General features: G+C 37.8%; 1 protein-coding gene across 1 annotated transcript in view; it reads right to left on the minus strand.

Annotated features, from left to right (window-relative positions):
• FAM13B (family with sequence similarity 13, member B) overlaps positions 1-19653 on the minus strand; it is a 48414-nt gene extending 28761 nt beyond the window's left edge. The window contains exons 1-6 of the mRNA XM_010579202.1: positions 19548-19653; positions 8400-8566; positions 7338-7528; positions 6630-6842; positions 2401-2476; positions 1635-1779 (exon numbers count right to left, since the gene is read on the minus strand). Of these exons, the coding sequence (XP_010577504.1) occupies positions 1635-1779; positions 2401-2476; positions 6630-6842; positions 7338-7494 (591 nt within the window). The 5' untranslated portion in view covers positions 7495-7528; positions 8400-8566; positions 19548-19653. The remainder of the gene's footprint in view (positions 1-1634; positions 1780-2400; positions 2477-6629; positions 6843-7337; positions 7529-8399; positions 8567-19547) is intronic.
• Positions 19654-19660: the final 7 nt, after the last annotated feature.

Consider the following 19660-nt stretch of genomic DNA (forward strand, 5'->3'; position numbering starts at 1 on the left):
GGGAGACACCTCACATCCCCACCCCCCCCCCCCCCTCAAACCCGCACCAGGCCGGGAGGGAGCAGGACCCAACAGAAGTGCACTGTTGACATCTGGTGGAGACACCACGAAATTAAAGGGACACCCCACCAGGGCTCAGACTTCTGGGGGGTAGAAAAAAAACACAACCAAAACACACCACGCAGACTGTTATGCTTGGGAAAACCTTTTGCTAAAAGACATCACGACCCACAGACAAGTCAGTAATTTCAAAGCACGAGAGTACGGATCAACAAACTACTTCAAAGACCAGTCATCCCAACCTAAGACGACAGTCCTCAGAGTCAGGTTGCAAAAGTTACAGCCTAGCTTTATTTAACAGCTTCCTGCATGCAGCAGGGCTGCGTCAGTTCTCAGTGCTAGACATATTCCTGCAAAGAGCTGAAGAGACAGCAAACACTGCAAAGCTGCAGCACTTTGCTAGAAGAGCTAGCAGAGCAGAAGCTGCTCAATCCAGAACTTGCTGCCCACGCTTGGCAGACCAACCAACGGCTGAGGTGTCTACTGCAGTGAAGAGGAAGCAACCAGCTGCCCTAGTACTTGCCTTACCTGTCTTGCTAGAGGAGGGGTTCGTGGGATAGTTAGGCTTTAAAAATTCAGTATTTCTTGTTACCTTCCTTAGCAACTGCTGGTTATTTACCCCTTTTTCCTCTTTAAATAAAATACATCATTTCTTAAGCCAATTGAATATGAGAAAGTTCAGTTTATAGCTTTCCATATTTCTGAGGGTTTGAGCCAAGATTTTATTAATAATCCATGAACCTGGCTTTGATGATACAAAAAGTACTTCTTCCATGCGTTATCAGTTATATACCATGACTTGTTAGAATTAAAAATATTTGCCAACAGAAGGTTGTATCACAATGACACATTGTCATTTCCATAACAACTCTCCATCTCTACCTATCCCAGCATGACACAGTATTTTACTTCACAAAGTTAAATTTGTTGTGAGGAGAGGCATGAGTGATAATGGATACCATCAGTCACATGGACAGGTGAATCTGGCAAACCTGACAGTTGAATGCTAGGACCCAGAGTATTTCTATTCTACTCGACTCTGCTTCTCTAATTCAACACTTTTCCCCACTAATGTCAAGATGATTTTGAAGTCTTAGAATCAGAAACACCACTCAAAAATTTTGGCATAGGGAACCACCACTGATAACATCATCAAGCGGAGTGTAAGACCCTGCATGTTTCTGTAAAACATATCTAGAAATATTATTGACCATGACCAACAACAGCATGGTTCTGTATTTGCTTAAAGAACAGTTCTCTTTTTAGGAAAAGGTAATTAAAAAGCTACACTGTTTATGTAGCATAACAGCATCTATGTTGGGCAGGAGATAATTGTTCATTTAGCTCTTAGGTATTTTTCAGTATCACATAACTATACTTACTACAAAGCAACAATTTCACAAGCATACCTATGTTATGAAAATGCATTTAAGGAAATACCACGTTTTGTCAGTTTGCAAGAAACTACCGAAAGGCATAGTACAGAAAATTGTATTTCAACATATCTTTCATAAACATAAATGTGTATAACAGTTACTTAAGTGATAACACAGTGCCATTTAAAATATTCTTACCTGCTCAGTTATTGAGCTTAAATCATTAGTAGATGAAAAATCTTCCTCTTCATTTTCAAAGAATTCATAGTAGTTCTCCAGAAGTCCCGCCATTATTCTGCTAACTATTTCTTGTTCTTTCAGATCCTCCACATCTGTGTAAATGCTAAAGATTTCAACACTGTTTTAGTTTAAAAATCTAAATCCACCTGTTTCCCCAAAGAACTCCTGTGAATGACTTCTATGACTAAGGGCTACACTTCACACCATTATCCCTAATCCATTCTGAACACACAGAACTTTAAGCATACCTTCACACTACTGCATTATAAAGCTTTATACTAGTTTATATTTCAAAGTGATGAAGTAACAACTATTTAGTCAATTAGCTTTTCCATAAGGAACGTTTAAAATTCAAGTATTTTCCTGTGGACAAGAAACCCCAGTACGTACTTTAACGGCTTTCTCCCAGAACTGCCTTCTTGCTACATAGAGTAATCTTGCACACTATCTCTAAAAATTTTGAACCTTAGGGTAATTACCATAATGCAACAATCAAAGCAGTGGTTTCTAATGCCATAGCTCATAGACAAGCTGTTGTTTAGATCAAAGCAAAAACTGTAAGACAGAACTGGGGTGAGAGAGTGGGGGGGGAACAGGAAGATATTGCCCAGAACATATTGTGTACTTGCTACTGTTACTCATGGACTAGGAAAGACTTTAGACTACAGATGTACACTATCAAATTCACATAAAAACACTACATGAACTTTTATAACTAACTTACTGAAAAACATCCGGGCCAAAGACTGCAGCTAAAGAACTTGCCGACCAAATTTCTTCATGATGCGATGCTACATTAGCTAAAAATTTACACAGAAACTTTAACAAACTGTAATTAACAGGTGGAAGCTGCTGCAAGAGGAACCTCAACTTTCTTCCAAATTCATCTTCATTATTATAATCTGAAAATTGTAATACAAATATTTTAATCACAGAAATAAAATATCTGCTTTTTCACATTTGATATTGATCAACTTTTTGACTCCGACAACAATTACTTACTTCTGAAGTACAACTAACTTGGTCAGACCACAGCCTAAAATGTCAGAAGTTTACTTGCATTTGTTCAGTGTGAGATTCTCATACTAAATTTCTCCAATGAAAAAGTAAAAATAAAACAAACAAACAAAACCCCCAAAACCTGAAGTTTCCAGCTCACTACTACTATAGTGGTAGTACTTTATCACAATCCATCTGTCCCAGCATCTCATCCTCTCATTTCAGTCTCTGGATTAGCCTCTTCCTCTATGATCTTTCCAAGAGAGGCTGATAACTCATTTCCTATTCTGTCACTCTTCTTAAATGATGTCAGAGGTTTGGAGGGGCAGCGAAGAGGCCAGGGAACACAATACAAAGAACCCTCCCCAGCCTTGTTTCCATAGCACAGTACCATCAGATTACTTTTCCTAATGATAAATTAAACTGTAAATTTAATTTCTTCAATGAAGCAGAAATTGATAACGTAAACCAATGATTTCCACCCTATTCTCCTCTGCAAGTCCAATCAGCAGTTTTCAGCATGTTTTCCCCAATTAATGCTCACTCAAGTTGCTGATTACATAGCGCTAGCTCCTCCGTATACTTCCATTTTGCCACTGTTACATAACAATTGCTGTGCAGAAGAGCTCTAGAGACAGCAACACCTCCAGAGACAGTGAGCTAACTTAAAAGCTGGTTAAATTCTCCCCGTTTCAGACAAGCTACTTTGACACTTTTTCCTCTACAAGCATCCCATTCTCAACACTCTACTTCCTTTTGTAATACTTAACTGATGAATACAAGCAATCTCAATGCAATCATCTTAACACATACTTAGCTTCAAGCTTGCTGATTCAATTTCAGACCTGAAAAAGGGTCACCACAAAACTTCCTCATTCTCATCCCAGGTTTAACTATACCCTTCGTCAAAATATCTCCCCACAAATCTCATTTGTTACATTATAAACCTTACAGGCAACAAGGTTCAGAGTTTACAATTGTAATTAACAGAGAAACACCATATAAAGGAAAAGAAATGTCAGGAAAGCAAAATGGGAGAAAAATTGATACTAACAGGCTTCCCCTTCTTTCTCAGACATTTGAAAACTCTTCTCAGATCAGTTAGAAAGGGAAAAGGATGTTTGAAGATGATGAGCAGTCACTCTGCCTCTCTAGAGGAGAGAGCTGAGACATCCTAGTCCTTAATAACAAATCAAAGGAGTGAGTAAACCCCCTGTTGTGTATGCATAGTAATTCCAAACAGTAACTGTGCAGGACTTCATTTACTCAGACACAGTCAACATCTACAGTATTTGAATACAGGTAACCAGGCACAGAAAAATAGTTCTCTCAACACAGTAACACAAGAAAACAAAGGTATTATTGTTAGTCTTTACTCTAGAAATGTGTTTAGGAAACAGAACAGCAAAAGAGAACTTACAAAAATACTTTCACAAAGTAGACCTTCAAGAAAGGGAGCAAGAGAGAGGTGATAGTCAGACCACCTTGCACATACACATACAGATGTTTTTGTCTAACCAATCTGTCCTAAAATTTAGATACTAAACAACAGCCAGAGACCTAAAGTGAGAACGTTCTTACCTGTAACTGAAGTCCTCTGACAGTAAACTGTGGATACACACTTCTGGGACACATGGCCTAACACACTGGGGTCAAATTCACATTTCACTTACTAAAATCACTTGCCTTTGAGGAACCACCATTAGGCCTTCATGGAACAATCCTCAAAAGATGTATATAGCCACACCTTGTTGTATAACTAAGTTGTTTTGACAACTAAGCTTAACCTAATGATAGGGAAGGCCTGCTAAGGAGGGAAAAATACCAGAAGTAACATATGTATCCAAAATTACTACCAGCTTCTGCATTTATGTAAGCAATTCTTCTGCCTAAAATGCAGCTGATACTGTAATTCTGAAAATTAACTGAGATCTGTCTATCAGACAGTCAAAATATCAAAAGCCAAAACCTGAGTAGAGGAAACCGAAACTCTAATTTTAGTATCAGGAAACAACGTTTACAGGTTTATGTGGTTTGATTTCCTTGGTACAGATAACTTTAAATCTTTCTGAAATCACTTAATTCTACACTTTAAAAAAGACAGTAAAGACAATAAGCTGCAAATTTAAGTGAAGTTTCTCTGTGTATTTAAGAAAAGGGAACTAAATGGGGACTTACTTGCTGGAGAACAGCTCTTTTCCCAAAACAACCCATATGTAAATCCTTCCAGAGTCATCTACGCAAAGATGGAAAAAACCCAATTTTCACACTGGATCTTACAAGTCATTGAAAGGAATTACACTGTCATACCAAGCGAGCATACCTCAATCACATTTCCAGTCCTGATAGATAACATTGCAAATCGAGGTGCGTAGCAGTATTAGCTGAGCAACCAGCAGCATTCTGCATTACTGTCTTAACAATCCTTTTGTTATTTATCATTTTTTCCAGGGGGAGGGGTGTGTGTGCACAAAAACCAAAACAAAACAAAAACAAACAAAAAACCCCAAACAAACAAAAAAACACCCCAAACCACAAAATAAACCCAACGGTTTACTAGCTACTTAGGCCCAATGAACCATGACATTAGCAACGCAAACCAAATAGCAGACATATCACTAATGAAATTCCCTATTCACTTCAGTTTCTCATTACTGCACAGGACAAACAAACAAACAGAATTTCAGCCTTAACAAGCTTCCAAAAATTGCTTCCAGCACACAACTACTTAGTGCTTCAGACATCACTGTTCAGCCTCTGCTCACCAGCTATCCAGATAACCACCCCACATTCAAAGTTTCAGGATATACAGGCTACCAAGGGAGGAAAACGAAGCAGCTTCACACTGCTGCACAAGATCCTCCAGTTTAGCACTTGGTAAATATAGCATAACAGCATCTGAAAACTATGCTATACTCACTCATCCTACAAACCAATTCCCACTCTGAACAAACAGGACTATCATGAGCACTATCAAGTTCTTACCAGGAATAAACTCAATAACAGAAAATTAAATCAAACAAAAATGTGCACCTTATAAAGCAAAACAAGCCCAGCACTTGGACAGAAGTACAAACTGACACTGGAAAATGAGCAACACGCCTGCAGAGTGACAACCAGCAAAACCCTCAGTTATGTTACAGGGTGCAGAGCTCTGACATGAACATACCCTCTGAGGACATTACTAATGTAGCACTGCAAGACAAGCATTTTTACTAGTCAAGTTACGAATCAACTCCAACACCACTCAACACAGCAGAGGCCAAAAGACCCAGGAGAGTGGATACAGATAGACAAGTTGGGAATTGGTAAAGAAAATACTGTGCCAGCATATGGGTGCCAATTTGAAAGGGCAAGGTTTTGCAGTATATGAAAAAACATACTTAGCAACAATATGCTGATGACAGGTGTTTTTTTTTCCTCCTACAAATGAATCTTAAGCTGAAAAAAAATCCACAGTGGGAGAGCAAATATGACATGAGTATAGGGCTTGAGATTGTTTCTCTAGTATGCAAAAGCTTTAAGTGCCATGGAAGCAGAGACAGAGTAAGTGAAATTCAGAGAAAATAAGATAAAAACAGACAAAATCTTTCCCTAGCACTTTTAAAGCATCAGTGGTGGGAAATTGTCAAACAACTTTGACTCCAGTGGCTTTGACCAGTGTCCCAGTATTCACGCACAAGAACATGAAATATTCAGAACTAGTCAGCATGATATGTGGCAGCTTCACTATTTTCCTGCACGATGAATAAGCTGTGTCTCTGAACCCAGACTGAGTTTCCTAAAAAAAGACCTATTTATTTGGGGTTTGTGCTAAGAAAAGGTATATTTGAATGCCTCCTGATACACACATTACTACACAGAACAAAGACACCCAAGTGCTACTACAAATCACAATTTAATACTGGTTTTTACTCTTAAATTAATAAAAGAAAAACACCGAGTAATTATTACCTTGAGAAAGTTGCATCAAATGTATGTGCAAACTGCCTGGGATAACTGGCTCTGGAAGTTCTTGAAGAAAAAATCTAAGAAGGCTAATAGCTGAGGGTACATCTGCTTCTTTAACCAGGTCCACATCTTCTCCATTATCATACCGTTGCCGAAGCCACTCCACTGTCTCAGCATTCCCATTGACTTGAAAAAGTCCTTCTTGTTCCAGACCCCCTGAGTTACAAAGAAGTTGCAGAAATAAACTTTTAGATCTAGTATGGACAAACATATCAGAAAATACTGATAATCAGATATGCACAATTCACATACTGAATGAAAGACTTTCTGGACAACAGTTTTGCAAGGCTTCCAGCAGTCCTATTCCCAGCAAACACATTCTTATGCCCAGCTAACAATACAGTAATAAGGTAAGCGTTAACAGTACCTAAACCATGCCATTTCCTATGTAGTACCCTACTGAGCTGACTGCATTAGTATTAGCTAGAAAACAGAGATAAACATAACAGCAGGAGTAAAGAAAGGAAGTGTATATCACAAAAAAAAACCCCAAACAAACAAACAAAAAAACCAAAACGAAACACCCAACCCAGATCACATCCAACTAAATATAAGTAACTTAAGAAAACAAGTACTCTTCAAAAAACACAATCTATTCTGTAAGAATAACAGTTAAATATATTCTTTAAAGTACAGCAAAATAATACATACCATGTTCTTCAATATAGTCCACAACATGGCGGACTATGAATGGAACCTCATTGTCTGGTTGCCCTTCTTGCTGCAGCTCACCAAGTGGAATTCCAAATATTTTGTTAGCAAGAACAGAGTTGCAGTTACTCAAGGAAGGGGAGGAGCTCTTCCTCATATCTTTTTGCAGCCAAAAATCAAAGCTGTCTTTTCTATCAAATAAGAGGAATTAAAACCAAAAATCATACTTCAGTGTACACTGTGGAATGTATTGATCTGTAACACAATGTGCTTTAATTACCCAATGCAAATACTCCCCGGTCTCTCTCAATCAGTTCACTGATTTAATGAAAGTTCTGTAATTACTCCAACTACAGCTAACTAGATAAATGACTATAACCGAGGTGTTCTGTTCAATCCGTAATACATTTTCTGACAGTATTTAACAGTCAGGCTTTGAAAATCCAACACAAAAGCCTCTCCAGAGGAAATTAAACTAGTAGATCATTCCAAACCAAAACCCCAAGTTTTAGTTACATGAAATAATTAAGTATTTTATGATACACAACTGCACTGCAATCAACTTCTAATATATTTGGCATTTTCTGGTCTACTTGATAAAGCTTTCAACATCTGCCTCAAATTAAAAATTTTACTCAACATAAAACCCCCAAAACTAGTTTCTAGACGCTCAGTGATACCATTCTTCCTATCATGCAGAAGCTCAAGCTTTACTTGCAAGTCTTTGCTTGATACAGGATCTAGATAGATAACAAAAGTATTACCAAAGGCAGTGTAAGTCACTCAGTTAAGCTGTTATCCTGTCAAAACCAAAATATTTCTTCTAGCAAAAAACCTATATTTCAAAATAAATTTTAAAAAAACTATACTTGCTTAAATGCAAGCAATCACTTTCATAGCAGATGGCGCATAGAACAAAGTACATACTGTTAGTCAAAGCACTGTAACCAAACTTAATTCTGTTTACTAATGGATTGGTAAATTCTAATAGATTAGACATACTGAAATCCATACTACTTTTTTTTTTTTTATAGCCCGAGCAAAGTATTTTAAGAAACCTACCTCAGAGTACTTAAACAGCCGAGTTTGAAAAACGTTTTCTGCGCCAGCTGCCCTCACTGACCAAGCATTCTTTTGTCATTTATGGTTGTTTAAGATTATGGCAAAAGATCAGCCTGTAGTTCCTCATTGAAGAATAGCAGAACTCGATCAGTACTTCAGCACTTAATCTGAAAATAAGGAAAATATTATTAGACTATAAAGTTTTCAACGGCTTTAAACTCAGTCACAAGTCTAAACATCACGTTTGAGTAATTCTCCTTGTCAAATCATCAGTTTCTTGTTCTGAACAAGAAAGCATAAAGACCACATTAGTATGGCTCACAGGAGAGCATGCAAAAAAGCAAATCCCCTTTTTCACTTAGGAGCTAACCAAACTTAACACAAAAGTTAGCATGGGACATCTTAGCCTTAACAATTATGAAATAATTTTCGGAATCATTCACTCTTCTTCCAAAGAATAAGGAAGGGCTAAGCAGAAGTGTTTGATAGTACCCAGGATACTAAAATATTTAATGGCTATAGAACTTTTAGAAGGATCCCAGGCACTGGCTTAATACACTATCTTTAAATGGCAAGAACAAAAACAAAGTCCTAACTACAGAACAACATAGAGAGTCAACCGGTTTTCAGTGGTATGGATCATCTTTTACTAGAAAGTTGATTATGTGTCCAAACTGCTAGTTCAAAGTCCAAGTCATCATCAGATCTGGATACAGGAAGCAACCTCCCCCAAATCAGATTCCCTAGAACCACCCACATTTTTGCCACCTTTTAGAGTCCCAATTATCTGGACCTTTTTCACGTTGTCAGCTCTCAGAATAGCTATGGACCACAGCAATAGCCTTTTTGGTTTTCTGTGGTACTAAAAATTTAAATTGCAGCTTCATGACACAATGGAGACGATTTAATGTCCAGATACAGTCAAAGGGTCATGTAAGTCCCTTGATCTCACCCATTACCTGTTCTAATTAAACTCAAGCAACTGTAACTGGGCAAAACTAGCTTGCAACATACACGTACACACACAAGCACAACACACATCACCAAAAATAGACAATAAAAAGGCTTTCCCTAGCTTTAAAGTATACATACTGAAACCTTCTGTTTCATAATTTGAGATTGATATGAGAATTCAGCTGACAGACTTGAGGAAAGTACTTTCCCTCTCTTTATTCCCCCACATTGGCTTTTGCTTCTATTCCACATCAGAACAAATCAACTCCACCTTCACTTTCAAAGTCCTTACAAACTACTACTCTCATTTCAGTACCAAAATGCCAGTCCATTCATTAGCCTATGACACCAGGAATCCAGAGTCCTTCCAATAGTTTGAATAAATAACATTTTCCTGCTCCCAATCCTCCCCAAATTGCACCCATGTTTTAAAGGAGCTAGCCATAAGCTCTATACAAGACTACTTCATCCTCCTCCTCAAAATTTTCTTGCATTGAGGCCTAGAGGAAAAAATATTTCAGGCTTACAAGTGTTTAAATCTTTGCCTCTCAATGTAAGCAATACCGACCAATATTCTTTCCTGTTCTTTGCCATCTGTCTCTATCTATTGTCTTGTATTACACACAGGTTGTAGATCTGTTATGTATCTCGTGCAAGTGGATCCTGGTCTGACATCAGGACCCCAGGTGAGCTGACAACAAAAAATTAAATACTATATTCCAGTCAATAGGCTTTACTTTTTTGGTTTGTTTGTTTTAACCAATCACGTTCAAATCTATCACTGTACATAACTGGTTACTAAAAAATCCTGCCAGATTTCAACAGTGAAGCAGTCACAATTCATGACTCTCCTATAATTTATGAAGACACTGCCCAGCCATTTTTCTTATTATTTTGGTATATTAAGGGATAGTCAACATAATGTTTGCATGCAAGTAGATTTCAATCAATCCCAATATATCATGCAATTTTTAAAATATGATGATGCACAGTCTATTTTCTCAAGTTCTACCAAAGTCAACCTATCCACAATGAACCAGAAAGACTCATGTTAGCCAACTGTGGAGTTAATGGCAGCTGGGAAAAAATCTTTGATGGATCTGCCACAATGCTTCAGGCTGCCTTGCTAGAACAAACAAACAAACCAACCAACCTTCAAAACAAACATCACCTAATAAAAAGAGCAAATTAAAAGCAACCACTTCTTTATAATTCAGCACCAAATGAACAATCTTGAAGTCCAGCTTTCTTAGCAAATAGAACTTTGTGCTTAGTTAGTTGACATAAAAGCATAGCCATATTTACCAGGTGCTGCAGACCAATAGGCTACCTGAATATTAATTTCAATCAGGAGACATGACAAAAAGAAAAAAGAGAGACTTCTATTTTAACTAGCTTGGCAATGTAACAATGAAGTTGAAACAGCCTGGTTGTCTCATTGTTAGAGCAAAACCGGATTTACAACCCAAGCTTATACTTTAAACAAAGTTTTATATGGCTTATCATCACTTAGAAGAACTAGCAAAAGCCTATTTTCACCCTCTCAGATACACACATCCTTTATATACACACACTTAAACATATCATTATACACACCAATTTCTTTTCAGAGAATTTTTGCCTTTTAGTACAGGCTTCAGTGTAATCTTCACAGGATGTGATAAAATGCATCTGATGTTTACCAAGTCTAGAAAAAGCTAGAAACTTTTAAAAAGTTATCTGACTTCCAGCAAGTCTTATTTCCTGTTGTTTCCAACATTGTAAAACTGAAAGATAGGCTCAGAAACTGTTAATAATTAAATATTATATCTCCACTTTTTATATTGATCAACAGCTTTCCCACTTGCCCTCCCTTGACTCAGGACGTACACCACCCCAATGCAGACACGTATGAAAACTAGGACAAGATACATAACCTTCAGAATTATTTCTAGAGTCTTTTACAAATACTAAGTAATACTGTGGGTTTAATTATTTTTTTTCCCCATGATCAAACATCTCAGAAAACAGGAGCCGATCCATTCAGTCAGCTATTCCTACTTCTGTCCGTATTATCCCCGAACCTTTGAACACGTGCTTCCCCCTCCCAATTTCACAACCTTCATGCTTCACAAGTCCTATCAAGAGAAATGCAATAATTAAAAAAAACAAAACAAAACACCCCACACCAAAAACCAACCAGCTTGTGCTTTATTATAAAGATTCTGGTGCGTCTTTCTCAGTCTACCTCCCCCGTTGTTACTACAAACCTTTACAAAGATCCCCTAAGCTACAATAATGTCCTACAAAACTTAACTACAGAAAACTAAAAATATACCTTATTGTGACCATATTATATGACAATTTTACAAGAGGCTGAAAAAAAACATACTACGTCCTATGCAACACCTTGAGCCCAAGCATCTTAATTAAGGGTAAAACACCAAGTTTCATTCTGTATTGTGTATTTCAGTGCTCTCATCTGTTATTAAAAAAAAAAACAAACCAAAAACCCCAAACCAAACAACTGGGTTTGGGGGGTTTGAGTTTGTAGTTTTTTGTTGGCTTTTTTTTTTTAAACAAGACAAGGACTTCATAGAGTCTGCTGGGAAAAGAGCACCACAAGTTTCATTTTGCCATCATAATAGCATTCACTTATCTTGGCAACTAAAGAAGTATTCACACCCACATACAAAATGTCACTAAGGAAAACACAGAATACATGGCTAACTGTTAATATTTGAGGAATACATATGAAAGTTTAGGCTCAAATTTAGTTCAGCTTTTACATTACTGGCTGAACTACAAATATATGGGTGTCATTTTAAATTAAAGTCCTCAGGGCTCCACCACCTTTCCTTAAAACAAAGAAATGAAACAACATGAAGTAAAAATAAAATAAACAAAAAAGGCTACGAATTGAAACCATGCCACAGGAATGAAAACATTAGTTCTGCGTGTAGAATTTCTGCCACAAGTCTCAACTATTTAAGCAATTCTTTTATTTGCTTGTTTTATCTAGCAAGAAATTCATATCATCTGTGAAGCCCAAAATGAAGCTAACAGTGACTGCCATTCTGCTCTATTTTTAATATATTATTTTGTGGGATTAGCAAACTTCAGTGATATTTTGTAACACATGAAAAGTAAAAAACTAAACATTAAGATTTTTAGATAGGAAAAAAGTGTGTTATAGGGCAACAAAATTGCTTGTCCCTACTTCTCAGGAAATACACCTCAAGTTTAGACTTCGGCTTTCTCAGTCCACAGTGCTGTTATCCTGTGAGCCACCCACGTGCCTGCACACAGGGTCCTAACAGAAGACAAACACATCCTCCGGTACAAAGAGGATCAATGCTCATTTTCTGCAATACAAGAAGGTTTATTTACAAATAAAATTCCACAGAAACATTAAGGTGTCTCAAAGTTTTTCATTTCTTGTGCTGTATTTGATAAATAAATAGAATGCATTATGTTACTTATATGACTTACTTATAACTAGACAAAATCTGTGATGTCCCTCTGGATGTATGTAGGACACATACTTTTAAATCCAACTAAAGAATTAATTTTTTAAGGTAAGTTTGAAATGTTCAAAGTTATAACAGATTTTAAGAATTTCGAAATGATGGCCTAAATTTATGACACAGATTCCAACTTGGAATCACAGAAACTTTCCTCATGTAACGACATCATCCAGAGCCAGCTGCCAGGTGTGAGCATGAGCAAGAAGGCTTGCCTGGGAAACTTGTCTACCAGCTCGCTGTAGAACACATAACCCCATTTAGCTACCACTGTACTACACACTATTTAATTTATATTTTTCAAAATATGGCAACCAGCACTGCTCTTTGCTCTTCAGTTTTATCAAGATAAAAGGAAACAGATTTTTAATTTTTTTTAAATGTAACTGCATGATCATAACCACTGACAATAACTGACAATTTTTATGCCATTTGTATACTCAAATTACTGTTAGCATTCTCAATGGATGAAACGCTTTTGGGCAGAAGAGCCTTTGCTCATCTGATTTTCAGCTTTCGTTCAACTAACAAGTAAAAATAGAGTATTTTGCCCATTTGAATTGATCCAGTCAAATTGAAAAGATGGCCAGGTTGGGACAGGGGACACAGGAAAGTAAAAAAAAAAAAAAAAGAAAAACTGAAAAAAAGGCCACCCCAAGCTTTAAGCAAACAAACAGAACACTACCACAAACTCAGGGGACAGAAAAGGACAAACGATACTTGTCTCAAGAATATAGTTAAAAGCATGCAGAGCTGTGCAAGTACTTGAATACAAAGAGACACAAAATATCCCCCATGTAAAAAGAATAATCAATTTTAAAGCTACATTTAAGTACCCATTAATATATTTGAGTAGTCAAAACAAAAATTATTTAAAGAAAGAAGCTTTAAAACCATAAAGATTAGCGTAAAATAGAGTCTTAAAGCAAGATTTCCTCTTTTTGACTGTCAGTGAAATCAGCTACTGAAAGGCATTTTAGTCAAAAGTCTGGACTGGCAAATCAGACAATTGGGCTCAATTATTATTAAAGTTTAACAAGCTGGTCTTCTTAAGAATACATTCCCCATCCCCATAAAGGCAAAATGTTTTAAAATACACGTAACTACAGAATTTAACTTGCAGCATTCAGGGAAACCATGTTAGAATAAATGCCTTTTCAGGCAGATGCGACTTTCCTGCTCCCTTCATTTCTTGGTATGGTTATAACTCCTCACCAATATGTTTGCTTTCTGGTTAAATAGGAATCAAAAGGAAACAAGCTTATTGCAGTTTTGCACACAATCACAAGAGGAATCAGCGAAAGCATGAACACCAGCTCTTTAATTAATAAACTCACTACCTGCATGTATATGCCTTCACATGTATACACTCTCTCTCACACACACACTGGACCTCAACTCAATTAGCTGAAATGCTCCATCATCTGCCACTAGCACTTCTGAGATAGCCTCAGAAAATACTCAACTGATAAAATACTGGTTATACTGACAAAGCAAATAAAAGCACAAAAAATACAACATCAGGTTTAGTAGAATGCAATTGTAATGCAATTTTTGTTTCCTGGAAATGCAATAGTAAGGCTTCCAATTTACAAATTAGAACAATTTAAATTAAGTCTTTATGTCCTTACCATGGAAGCAAGCAACAAAACAACTCATAAAAGCTCCTCTGAAAAAGCTATTACTAAAATTGATAGAATTTTTTATTTTATTTTTAAAATTTACAAGTCAAGAAGCCATAATATTGATTAGTATTTATTTTCCAGTCATTCAAGTTTAGTCTTCAATTTCAGCTGTCAGAAACTGATTACACTTTCTCTGAAAAAGCCCATCATCAAATACACATCTTCACAAGAGGCATATCCTATCTGCATCGTCACAAGAGGCAGAAAAGCAGACAGGCTTTAGTTAGACTAAATGCAAAATTCAGGAAAAAAAAACCCCTACAAAATTTGAATTTTAAGAAGGAAATTAAGCGTTTAGCAACAGTATCGCAATACCATTGGTAAAGCCTCAAATACAGTGACTGATTTAAGCAACATTCAAAAAAATTTTACATTTTACAAGAGCAAGCTGAGATCACTAAAACATTAGCTGATTTTCAAGTGTTTTGATATGCAAAGATAACATTCTACATTCACTTACTAGATAAAATCCAAAGGCTTTTTAACAGCATTACCAGCAACTCATAATCCTTCTACAACTATTCTGTAGCAAGAGGAATTAAATAAAACCATCAGCGATACCAGAAAAAAGTAGATGTTCGCTCACTGCTTCACACCCACCACTGAACACTGCCCGATTTGCTCAGTTGCTGCTGCCAATGCACATGTGCAGAATTATAAAGAAACTTCCTGCTTGCACAGATCCCATCACATTCTTAACAACAGTAGTTAATAAATAAAAAGGCTTTTGTATCTTGTGTAACAGCTAATTATATTCATCCTACTTGCCTCCCCCCAAACTAAAACTGTACTCCACCAACCGCACACATATAATTGCCACTACATCAGATAATACAGACCTTAATTGCAATGGCATTATAAAAGTACAGTATGGTAACAGACAGGAAGAAATTACCAGTAAAACTATGCAACTTGAGAGGTTCACATTATAAAACCAAAGCAGCTTAACAATTGTCGCTGCTGTTAGGACAGACTTTGGAACAGAAGTCAAGCTACCTCAGAGACACCAAAAAAGCAAACTATAAATATATAATGCACTTAATTTATTATACATAAGTCATCCTATTACATACATTTATCATTATGTTTTTTCCCCCCCCCCCCCCCCCAACCAGGTAAGCAGAAATACACATTGGAACTCAAAACATTACAAAATGTAATACATAGTCCATTTGCTATAGAAACACTGCCTCTGTCATATTGATGACCATGTGCCACCAAAATAAAGGACAGTCTTAGCATCCCCACTGAAGGAACAAGACATTTCAATGAAGAGTTCAATTCTGTAGCAATGACTCTTTGAATTGCAGGGGAAGGCGGGGTGGGGGGGCGTGGGGGGAGACTGCTAATGAGGTCTCCTCCACAACCAATTCTTGTCACAACTTGGTCATGACCAAATTTGAAGAAACCACCAGAAATCACAAGGTTAGTAATTACATTGCAGATTAAAATTAGGTAACCTGATTACATTAAAAGACTGACAAGACAACAAAAGATTTAATGAAATGTGAAGTTCAGCAAAAAGGGGAAAAAACCTTTCAAATATACACATTTAAAAAAAAAGAGCATAAAGGAAGAAAGAACCACATTCATAAGACTCCAGCTCTCATCTTTTCTATTTTGTCCAAGTATTATTATCCTACACAGCTGAGCACAATTTTAATCCTGAACACACTGCAGGGAACACTGAACAGAAGAGACGAACGAAGAGAGAAGCTAGCAAGACTGGAACCTGGACAATCAGCTCAGGGTTCCCACCAGATACTCTGTTCTGATCGAGCACCTGCCCCACCCAAACATCCTTACAAATGTTCAGATAGTGAAGAAAATAAAAAGCCTCTCAATACAAAAAAGCCTCTGCAACCACGGTCTTTGTTACAAGCTGTTTGAACACAAACATAATGCAGTACCTTTATTTTAAGCTCAAGGTTGTCATATTTTTCTTCTTTTAAGACAAATATACAGGATAAAATTTCATACATTCACAGGTGAGAGGCCATAAGAGCAGAATTGTTTGTTACTATCACAATAGAACTATTCATTTCACTATAATCAGAATACAGTCCTAGATCCAGCTGCAAAATATTACCCATTTCTTCTACTGAATGACTCCACCCATATGTTGCAAACATAACAGGTTTTTAGCACTGTAATCACCTTCTAAACTATGTTTTTTAAGACTTCAAACCAAATCAGCTTCACAAAAAAAAAAAAGTGTCTGGTAGAAGATGCAGTAACAAATACATTATCTTTCAGGCTGTAAGAATACACAGAATTCATCTGAATTGACTGAACTTTCACAAATCCCAAGAGTTGGCTATGTAGCAAGTACAAAACTACAAATCTGAATTTACTAAAGCCTTGAGACAGCTAATCATTACTCTCAAACAAAGTTTTTGCAGGTAAAATTTATAACTTACAGAAAATAATAGTCAGCGAGACGCTCAAAAATTAATCGCCCAATTTTACTAGCTTTCAGGGAGCAATGCAAAATTCTTGTATTCTCTGCCTGAATATAATTTTGACAGGAGACATACAACCTCTCTGCTGAATAACTGATATATCTGTCACTTCAAAAACTGCACGACAAGTAACAAACCTCCCTCTTTCACAGCCCTTCATAGAGGATTTAATATTCCTTCAATTCTGTATCTCCTCCTCAGATGTTTTAGATAAAGTGTTATTTTTTTGGTTCCTAAGTAACAGTCCTCACATCTGAAATTATTCATAAATATATAACTGGGTCTGCAATACAAGAAAAAAAGTTAAAAAGGTTTACCATCTTTCATCCTCACAGATCCAAATAATGAACTGCTCTGCAAGATGTCAATTCACACTCATCCCAATGGCTACTAGATTTTTGTTTTGTGTGCTAACATGGCAGCAAAAAATAATCTGGTATTACACACAGAATTTAAGGACAACTTGAAGGCATTCTCTTACCGACATCACTTCCTCTTCCTTAGAGCTGCAGCTTCTTGGGGGGGCTGGGGGGGGGGCGGGGAGGGGTGGCATGGGACCCAAAACAACAAGCAAAAAAAAAAAATTCCAAACTAAAAAAATCACCTCAGACTTGTTAGGTTTTACTCACTTTCTAAAGAGCCCTAGAAAAGGGCATCACTGCTGAGCTATAAACATTTGACCAGAGATCAAAAGGTTGATTATTTGAAAAGGAAAAAGCCACCACAAAAAGCCTTCACACACAGAAAGCAGGGGGGTTCATGAAACTTACTAATGTCTGTTCCAAATGCATGGAATATTTCTTCAGCCTCACCTGCTTTTGCAAACATGCTGTTATGTGCAATAGAAAGAAAAGCTTCACTGCTTGCACAGGTCTCGTGTTATGAGCCACACATGACAAATGTTAAATTAAGTCTTTTAATGAGCTGTCAGAAAGTCCTCCGATGTTACAAACAGTGCATACAGCAAGAGCCCAAACTGACTAAGACTGAGCAGATAAAAACTATCATTTGCCAAACTCAGATGTTTTGACATGTTGTCCATATAAAAATTTGCAAGCATTAGAAATTCTCAGGAGTTCCTCCTAGTCAACTTCTTTGAATGTATCCATAAAACGCACTACGTGATTGATTTTTCTAAAATAATACCATAAATTTCCAGTTTGAGGCTTTCAAAGCATTGAGGTATTTGATTCATTACTGTAATGTTGTCAAGACAAGGAAAGGATAGACAATATACAAAATACAGACAAAGCAGATAAAAATAGAGATTCTAAACACCTTCAAATCTATGCAACAAAGAACACATAAAGCAATTTAGTACTAACAAGCATTAGAAAAAAAACAAAATAGAAAACAAACAGGCCAATGAGACAGCTGCATTTGTTATAGTATAGGCCAACAAACTAGCTTTTTTTTTTTTTTTTATGCTGGCAGATTAAACTGCACAGAAGACAGAAAAACTTCAAACCTAAATGTTAATCCAGTTCAAGCATTTATTCCAAACTCACATACTAACTACTCCATTCCTGCGGACATTCAGAAACACATGCCTGAAAAAAATGAATGGTGTAGGTTTTGATATATTCACTTTCTTTTTTTTAAACAGGCAAGAGTGATGAGGTGGTATTTACTTTCTTCATTTGTTACCTTCCCCCGCCCCTTGAGCCTGACAGCAGTTAACAGATTTTGTACAAATCTAAAAATGCAGCCAAACGAAGGAACTCAAGAGTAAGAGAGTTGTGTAGTAAAAGTTCAAGTTGCAGTGTATGACTGCAGGGGTTTTTGTTGGTGGCTTTTTTCAAACCTGGAAGAAGTACCCTAACCCTGGAGCATCTCACGTTAAAGCAACTTTTTGCTAGTGAGAAGCATTTACGCTCAAATGTTTAAATCCCTAAGGAGCTTCCACAAACAATGGAAACCCACGCCAACAGATTCCTCAGAAGATACATTTGGTCACAGGCTGGAGCATTACGTCCATAAGCTAGCGTTCTTAATGCTAGCATTGCCTTCGTGTTCACAGAAGACTGTGACTACCCTTCTTTAACTTCTGGAACCAACTTTGCTGGCAGGGAGCTGCTAGGCTAATACTGTCAGCATGCCAAGTCCCGTCGCAAGGGTGGATGAGGCTGATCCACCGTGGGAGGAAGGAACAGGCTCGGCAGACAACTCCGCTGGAAGAGCCAAGAAATCCCTGCTGGCTGTCAGGGCTGCCTCGAAGGTCCTACCAACACAAGCGCAACCTGGGAAACGAACGCCCCACTTGACAGCTCCCTCCGAGAGCCTCTAGCAACTTCTCCACCACACAGCCCTGCAACGCGCCCGGCTCCGCCACCCCGACGAGGAAGTTCCCGCGCCCCTTATCAGCGCCGGTCCAGAAGGTTCCTGAAGCCTGGCGCGACACCCTCCCTGCCCCACAAGCCTCCTCCAAAGCCGGGGGAGCCCCTGCCCGGCCCGGCCGCTTCCCACCGCCCCCGCGGCTGAGGGGCGCCCACCCTCCCTCCCACGGCCCGCTCAGCCCCGCGCATGCGCCCCGCGGCCCCTCACCGTTGCCGGGTGACTCGCCCTCCCCGCCGTCCTCAGCACCAGCAGCAGGTTCCTCCGCCTCTTCCTACCCCGGGGGCCGGCGCGGGGCCTCTCCTCACCGCTCACGCTCTTCA

Source organism: Haliaeetus leucocephalus, unplaced genomic scaffold, assembly GCF_000737465.1.
Source record: "Haliaeetus leucocephalus isolate CR32 unplaced genomic scaffold, Haliaeetus_leucocephalus-4.0 Scaffold656, whole genome shotgun sequence".
NCBI classification, from domain to species: Eukaryota; Metazoa; Chordata; class Aves; order Accipitriformes; family Accipitridae; genus Haliaeetus; species Haliaeetus leucocephalus.